The sequence below is a fragment of the Centroberyx affinis genome, unplaced genomic scaffold, assembly GCF_046629955.1.
Source record: "Centroberyx affinis isolate AG114_WGS23_722 - 3 ecotype Tasmania unplaced genomic scaffold, CSIRO-AGI_Caff_v1 ptg000288l_1, whole genome shotgun sequence".
Taxonomy (NCBI): Eukaryota; Metazoa; Chordata; class Actinopteri; order Beryciformes; family Berycidae; genus Centroberyx; species Centroberyx affinis.
Window position 1 is genome coordinate 63,776 of NW_027278967.1, and position 8,725 is coordinate 72,500.

The window sequence follows — 8,725 nt, forward strand, 5'->3', positions numbered from 1 at the left end:
AGGACTCGGAAAGAACATCTTGCAACTCAGGAAATAAGAAGATGAAGTATTTTGAATAATGGATTTGTGAAAGACCCTGAGAGCGAGATTATATATATTTATATATATATATATATATATATGTAGAGAGAGAGATGGAGAAAGGAAAGAAAAACAAGAAATCATCCATAATTGAACAAATTAGGTTAACATGCAAAAAAAAAAAAAAAAAACCTAGCCTAAAACTCACCCTTTAACTGAACACAATGAATTTTCACAGTTTTATACGCATTTATATATGTCATAAAGAGAAAAAAAATAAACAACAAAAAAAATCATTTCTCAGCCAAACTAAAAATAAACAACAACAGAACCAATAGACCCACACAGTCCGTTCTCAACTCATATACAGGAGATCTACATAAAGCTTTTGGATTCAGAGTGATTCTTATTGCTAGTCCGATTCCCCCGGCCCGCCGCGCCCAACAGGCCAGTTAGTCCATAAACACAAATCATCAGTTACTCAAACAGTTCTGCAGCATAAATGTGATATTTTTAATACATGGCTTCTTCTCAAGTCATCGTAGAAACTAACTCGACACGCAAAAACGCACATACACACACACACACACACACACACACACACATACATCTGGGCTCCAAATAAATACATTTAAAAACAGTCCATGTGCATTCGAATGGAACTCCAGTATTCATATGGCCGCGCACACACACACACACACACACACACACACACACACACACACACACACAGGCGTACATGTACACATATTCCCGAGGGGGAGGGGTCTGAAGGTATAGCTAAAAAAAAAAATTTAATAAAAAAAGAGAGAGAGAAAGAGAGAGACAGAGAGAGAGAGAGAGTCCCTTAATTGACACACTTGAGAACGCACAATTACGTTTTGTCTAATACTCGTTTTTTCCCGTCACAGACCGAGTGGAGGAGAGGTGTAATACCAGAGTCAGGCCACTAGAGGCCGCCACTACAGCTGGCGAGCAGATTCGACTCTCCGCTGAGGGCTTCTGGGTAACTTTGGGCCCGCAGGCGAGTCATTTTAAAGAGAAAATAAACCTCAAACCTAAATCGGTGTAAAGCTCGACTAATGGCAAAAAAGCATGCTACTGAAACGGCCATCTGCTATTGGCTGATCTTTGGTGCCAGGTGATGTCACCACCTGTTGTACTCTATAGAAGGCGACATCACCTGGCACCAAAGATCAGCCAATAGCAGATGGCCAGTTCAGTAGCATGCTTTTTTTACTTTTAGATGTCTTCACGCAGATTTAGGTTTAGTTTAGTTAGTCTTTAGAGCGTAACTGGCTTATAATCTGGACGGTTTTGCCCAATCATTTTCCAATCACACCCATTGATTCTGACCAAAATCTCCTCAGTTGCTTCACTATAGAGAAGTTTGCGTCTTGCTGTCCTGGGTGCGACTCTCCACTCCGGTCCAGCAGACGCTCCGAAAATCGACTCCAAAAGCAGCCAAAGCATGTCTGTTTCTGTAATGAAACTTTTATACGTAATTGTCAGTTTATCCGTGACCTGATCAACTTTCACTATTTTGCATTACTTCACACAGCGGGTCATGTAGATGGGCAGCTGTAGCCGGCCGGCAAAGAGGAAACAAGGAAGTGCTAAGAGTGAGCAATCGTGAAAAAACCGGCTCCGGATGCTTCAGGGGTTATTTTTTTTGGAGAGTCCGTTGGCCCCGGACTCGATTAGAGCTCTACAGTGAAGCGATTGATGAGATTTTGTTCAGGATCGATCGGTATGATGGGAAACGACGGGGAAAAATCCGAGTCCAGGTAGTCGCACTTTAATCGTTTAAAGGCAGCAGTACTCCTGTTGGGAGCTGGGACCGAGCAGAAACACTTCAGGCTCCTGAACATCTGAGAAGTTCACATTGTGGACTCAGAATCTGAACATGGAATACGGTCTCTTTCTATCCATTTCAATACTTTATCCAGATTTATTTCGATTTGATATTAGGACTGCAGCCTTCCGCCGTAATACTCATCTTACCAAATCGCTCTGTAGATGGAAGATTTTTCTCCACAGCAACAAATATTAGAATATGCGCGGGTCTAAAACTACAGAGAATGTGTACTCGTATGCGTTAACGGGACAGTACAACCATATATTTCCATTGTGCGATTTTCAAACTTGTCAAGATCTGGCAACGTCCGTAACATTTCCAGACTTGTGTAGGGACTCTTTGAGTTTTAAATTTCAGGTGTTAAACGCTCAGACAAATCAGAAATTCTCTCACTTCCAGGTTCTCTTTCTCTCTTGATTGTTTCGCGGTATTACGTAGTAGTAGTACTAGTAGTAGTAGTAGTAGTTTTGGATGTTGTTAGTGCCAGTTATAGCAGCGTTCAGCCAGCCAGCCAGCCAGCCAGCCAGCCAGCCCGTCCAATGGTGGCATTGTTCAGTATTTCTGTCTCCTGATTGGCTGGCTGACTGACTGACGCTGCCTTACAGTTCCGTTATGAGCCGCTGAGGTTCGATTTGTTTTGCTTATGAGGTTGCTTGATACAAAAAACAGAGAGAGAAGAAAATATACAAGAAGAAAAATTAGATATATTCATCTTCACAAGAAAAACAAAAAACAAAAAACAAAACAAAAAACACAAACACGCCACCCGTCCCTCCTCTAGCCGGTCGTGACATCAGGATCAATCACAGATCCAGACCCGCCCCCCGCCCCCCCCCTCCTGCTTTCTGTTTTTGGGCTTCAAACGTTGTGAAAATGTCGGGTTTTAGGCTGGGGAAGGGAAGGGAAGGGGGGCTGGGTGTGTGTGTGTGTGTGTGTGTGTGTGTGTGTGTGTGTGTGTGTGCGTGCAGCAGGGCGATACAGTTCAGGTACACAACAAAACCAGAACGGATGAAATTAACGACAAACGCAAACAAAATAGTGTTGCACTCTCACTCCCCCCACCCATCCATCCGTCCACCCATCCATCCATCCATCCATCCATCCATCTATCAATCCGTCCCTCTCGCCCCCTTCTGGAGATCATACCAAGATACAACTGATGGGTTTCAATCCAAAAACATGTACATCCATCTCAGAATAAAGCTGTTAGTTGATACTCAATGTTTGGAAAAATAAAACCGACGATATCTTGAAGAATCCTGTAACCATGTGGCTTTAAGATAACTAATGACGTCACCGATAATAAATCCACATCGAGTTTAGGCGTGATGTTTTTTTTTAAATTTGGAGGATATCTCACTTTGTGCTGAAACTGTGCCGTTCGTCTCTGACAGACTGGAGCAGGAAGGAGGGACAACGCCACATGTGGACTTTCACGTGAGAAGAGGACGGGGCCAAACGGGGCCAAACAGGGCTCAACTGGGTCAACTGGGTACTATTGAGTTGTTAAAGACTCCTAGAAATGCTGTTTAAGGGGGATAAAATAAGCCCTGCCTAGCCCTTTTTGGCTAATGAGTTAGCCCTGGTTGCTGTAGCTCTGTTTGGGCCCATAGTGAAAACCAAGCTAGCAATGAGTTAGCCTTGGTTAGCCCTGTTTGGTGTTGTAATAGAAACCAGGCTAGCAAAGAGTTAGCCCCAGCTAGCCCTGTTTTACTCTGCGGTTGATACCAGGCTAATGAGTTAGCCCTGGTTCCTTTGTGCAAACCAGGCTAACAATGACTTAGCCCTAGCTAGCTTTGTTTGGTCTTGTAGAAACCAGGCTAGCAATGAGTTAGCCCTGTTAGCCCTGTTTTACCCTGTGGTGGAGTAAGCTAATTAGTAAGCCCTGTGGTTGATACCAGGCTAGTGAGTTAGCCCTGGTTAGCCCTGTTTGACCCTGTGGTTGATACCAGGCTAATGAGTTAGCCCTGGTTATCTGTGTTTGGGCCCACAGTGGAAACCAGGCTAGCACTGAGATAGCGCTGTTAGCCTAGGTTAGGAAGACATAGGATATAAAGAGTCGCCTACAGAGCTGCTGCCACCTCAAACCCTGGTCTGAGGTCAGCTCTTATCGCAGCCGTTTCATGGTTGCAGTTAAGAGTAGAAGTCGAGGTAAACTGAACCTGGGTCAGATGTTAGCGGCGATATGCATTAGCACACTGGAGGCCTTGTAACGAAGCCTCCGCGAATACTAGGGGGCGATGATGAGAGACAGGCGGGAGCCACACACACACACACACACACACACACACACACACACACACACACAACGTGATTTGTTCAGGTATAAAAAATCCACAAAAACACACAATTTCCCCTCCCTGCACCTAAACGTCACTGACAATCGCACACACACAAACAGAGAAAATACTCTAGTATCTGACTCACGCACGTGCCACATGGTCAACGCTCTGTACACACATGGAATCAACTGAGAATGATTATGAAATGAGAAATTAACACACAAACCAACTCACAGGGTGGTTTTGGGGGATAAAGGGATAGTGTGATGGGTTTTAAAAAAAAATGGAGAACAACAAACAGATCAACACTATATCCACCCTTTAAAGAGTCTGTTGTCACACAGATCGGATGCGCCTTTGACAAGTTCGTGAACGTCTGTTTTTGTGTGTTTTTCTCAACGTGAACGGCCGACCGACCGACCGACCGAGCGACAGGGACCAGGCGGAGGACCGGGGCGGGTCGTTAGCAAACCACGAGGACGAGGAAGGAGTCGGCGGCGGCGACGGGACGAAGAGGCGGGCGGCGAGCTTTCCTGTCCGTCTGCCCGCCGTGTTTTCCAGTTACAAAAAGCTTCCTTGGTTCCACAGTGGGAAAAGACCACCAGCCACCAGTCCGCCGCTGGTAAGTCAGTACTCGACCGGCCACTGTGGCGGCCGACCAGCCGTCACCCGGAGGTTCGTTTCTATCCAAAAATATCAAAATGGCTGGTCGAAGAGGGAAAGCGAGCCACAGCGGCCGGTGGACAAAAAAAACGTCAAAAAATTTTTCCCACCCTGATTAGTTCGCTCTTGGAACCGAAGCTGGTTCAAATCGTAGAAATGGGATTGTTCAGTCTCTGCTTGTGTGGCTGGAGCCCAGCTGTGATTTAAATACAGGAAAATAACGCAGATACTGACAGTCCACCTCAGCCTCTGTCTGTCTGTCTGTCTGTCTGTCTGTCTGTCTGTCTGTCTGTCTGCGCCTCCTAATTGATCAATTCTCATACGAAATCTAGGACGATAATAAACTGTAAATTTATTCTTTTATTGCTGAAATATAGATTCCCCGCACAAAAAAATAGTAATGCAAATCATTGTTGTCATCATAAAAAGCTATAAAAATTAGATCCATCCTCCGTAATAATGTAGATAAAGATATAGCAAAAAAACATCTCTTAGAAGTAGGACTAGTAGTAAGGCACTTCAAGAAAACGAGGTTTTCGTCTTTCTTTCTATCAAAGTCGTCAGGGTTGTTTTTTGCATCGTAATCATCATCATCATCAATGGTGTAGCGTCTTTCCATCATATGGCACTGTGGTGATGTTGGTTTAGACAGCGTTCCGGTCTCCGGGGAGGAGAACGAGGAGCCGGGAGGCAGCGGGGGGGGGGGGGCGTTTCCCCTCACTCCACCCCCACCAGAGGAGGCTCTCCGCTGGGCAGCATGTGCTCCAGGGGGGGCTTGGCGTGGATCTCCAGCAGCCCCTGGATGAAGCCCTCTGCCGGGGCGGCTGCCGGGGCTTCCTCTGGCGGAGAGCCGGAGGACGAGGAAGAGGAAGAAGAGGAAGAGGAAGAGGAAGAGGAAGAGGGGTCTTTGGAGATCTTTGCGTCGGGCGGCGACGGCGGTTGGCCGGCCGCTGCGTCACTAGTAGTTGTCTTTGTGTCAGTAGCTTGTTGGCTGGGAGTCTCGGCGGCGGGAGCTCGCTGTGTCGCGGAGCTGGAGGTCGAGGTCGGGTCCGCAGACGGTTCTGAATCCTCCCGGGTGTCCGGTTCTCCGGGAGAGACGGCGGTCGGGGGTTCCGCCGAGGTCCGGTCGTCCGGTCCCGCCGGGCTCGGCGCCGAGGCGGGATCCGAACCGGACTCCGCCGGCTCCGAGGGCTTTTCCTCCGCTACGGATTCCGCCGCGGTCGGTTCCGGACCGGCGGCGTCCTCGGCCTCGGCCCGAGCCTCCTCCTTCGCCTCCTCTCCTCGGTCCTCCGCCTCCTCCAGCTCCTTGGGCCCCGCGGCGTTGCCGCCTCCCTCGCTCTCGTTCTCCGAGGGCGGGCAGGTGGAGGTGGGGGTGCAGGAGTCTCCGTCCTCGCTGCCGTCGTCGTTCCCCCCGGAGGCGCCCGTCCCCAGGCCGGCCTCGCTGGGCTCGCCGCCCTCGGCCCCGCGGGGCTTCAGGTGGATCCTCTGGTGCCGAACCAGGCTGTGCTTCAGGGTGAAAGTCCGCTCACAGGTCTGACACTGGTAGGGACGCTCGCCTGGCCGGACAGAGAGGGAGGGACGAGGTTTATGGATCAGGAACAAAGACATGCAGGTAAAATTTAGGAAAGTAGAAAAATAGAACAAAAAATAACTTCATTCACAACATAAAATTATAGTAAAATGAGAAACAATGTCATTCAACACAAATAAATAAACATTTAGCAAGAGTTTGGTTAATTACACTGCAAGTCTTTCAAACACAAAGGTAAACCCTTAAACTATGTGCTGACAGAATGTATGTTGTGAGAGCATATGTGTAGTGTGTGTGTGTGTGTGTGTGTGTATGTATGTATGTGTGTGTGTGTGTGTGTGTGTGTGTGTGTGTGTGTGTGTGTGTGTGTGTGTGTGCTACCTGTGTGTGATCGCATGTGTCTGGTCAGGTCCTGCAGCGACCAGAAGCGCTTGCCGCACACGTTGCAGATCTTCTTCCTCTTGTCCACTCGCACTCCTCCCACCGTCTCTCCTCCCTCCGTGCTCTTTGGTTCTGAGGCTCCGCCCTCCTCGTCGCTCCGCTCCTCCTTCTCCTTCTCCTCCTCTTCCGACTCCGCGCTCTCGCCGCCGTCGCTCTCGCCCTTCGCCCCCGTCTCCTCGGTCTCCGCCTCCTCCTCCTCCTCCTGCTGCTCCTCCTCCTCCTCCTCTTTCTCGGCCTCTGTCGTTTCTGCCGCCTCGCTCTCCGTCGCCTCCTCTTTCGTCGGCGCCTCCTCCTCCGGCGGCGCCGGCGTGGGCGTCTCCTCGGAGAGGTGCGCCCTCTCGTGGCGAGCGAGGGTGGTGGCGTAGCGGAAGCTCTTCTTACACACCCGACACACGTGCTTGTACTCCGTCTGAGGCTTCACCGCGGGGTTGGTGGAGGAGGACGAGGAGGAGGGGCTTTTCTCTTTCTCCTGCTCCTCCGTGCTCTCGCTTGCTACTTGGGGAGCAGAGGATGAGGAGGAGGAGGAGGAGGAGGAGGGCTGGGAGCTGGGGGTTTGGGAGGGCCGTTCTCCCTCCGCTGAGCCCGAGGAAGAGGCAGAGGAGAACTTGAAGTCGATGAGCTTGCTGGCGAAGTTCAGGTCCAGACTCTTGTTGCTGTGGGAGTCTTCATCATCCGCGCTTTCCACCTGGAAGAGGAGCACAGGGAGAGGTTAGATGAAGGGTGGATGGATGGAAAGACAGGTGGATCGATCAATAATGACGCTTTCACATCTTCCAGAAGAAGAAGATAGTATCGGTTGATGGTAAAATACTAAAACAACTGACCTCATGGATGTGGCCATTCCAGCAACTTAAATACATGAACGCTTAAAGTTGTAGCAACGAGATATTTGTTTATTCTTTCAACCAATGTTTTTCATGAGCTGCATTTCTATTTTCTACTTTTTATCTTATTTATATTATTTATATTGAATTTTACATACATTAGTATCTAAGGTGAAAGCTTCCCATGTTCAACTGTAAATAATCAAAGCTAATGTTATAAAAGAAAACCTTTGGAAGAGCTCGGCTGTAAAATGGTTGTCAAACGTACTGCAACATTTTTTGTTTTAAATGTACATAATGCTATGTGAACCTACTTGCAGTAATACTGATACTATGTACAAAGATGAATGTGAAATAAAAAATAAAAAGAAAATGTTAAAAAAAATAATTTTACATACATGCTACCATGTATAGAAAGTCTGATGTGTTGTTGGATTTTTGTTGCTGGAGTGCCAAAGACAATTTTCCATTGCATGTAATGTAGTGGATGATAAAGATTGATCTATCTACAGTATCAATTATTCTGCTTCTTCCAATATGATGTCAGCTCAGTGTGAGTCAATCATCAGCACAAGAAAAGCCAAGCACTTTGTTACTTTGAAATCTGGTTTGGGTAAACTGGTCTAGCTGTCTGAACATTTGGTAAAACAGTGGTAAAACCCTGCATTTAATGGATGAATAAGTGAACAGAAGAATGGAATGGATTCATCAAAAAATTAACAATTACTAATTAATAAAAAAATGTCTTCAGTCTTCAAAACAGGTAAAAGTGCAGTTGTGATTATATTGTGTAACAAGAGTTTGTCAGGAGACAATCTTGAACTGGAGGGTATTAATACAGAGAGTCTGTCTGTCTGCATTTATTTTCCACATCAGTCTGTTGAGACACTGTGGCAGGAAACAAACCTTTCTGTCCAAATCCCACAATGCACCAGCCACCTTCACTACTGTCCCAGCCAGCTGGGTTTACAGAGCAGGACTCCAAAGTGCCGAAGTTCCCGCTCCACATGCTCAGTATCTGTGCTGTGATTGGTGGAGAGATCCGTCCTGGACTTGATGTTGTGAGAAGTGAAGTCAGAGTTACCTTGGTGCTGCCGCTGTGTGG

At 47.6% G+C, this 8,725-nt stretch overlaps 1 protein-coding gene across 1 annotated transcript in view; it reads right to left on the reverse strand.

Moving 5' to 3' along the window:
* Positions 1 to 5,210: 5,210 nt before the first annotated feature.
* Positions 5,211 to 8,725, reverse strand: part of LOC139640547 (ras-responsive element-binding protein 1-like) — a 10,743-nt gene continuing 7,228 nt past the window's right edge. The window contains 3 exon segments of the mRNA XM_071514722.1: positions 5,211 to 6,380; positions 6,737 to 7,481; positions 8,705 to 8,725. The exon segment at positions 8,705 to 8,725 is cut by the window's right edge and continues 89 nt beyond it. Of these exon segments, the coding sequence (XP_071370823.1) occupies positions 5,542 to 6,380; positions 6,737 to 7,481; positions 8,705 to 8,725 (1,605 nt within the window). The 3' untranslated portion in view covers positions 5,211 to 5,541.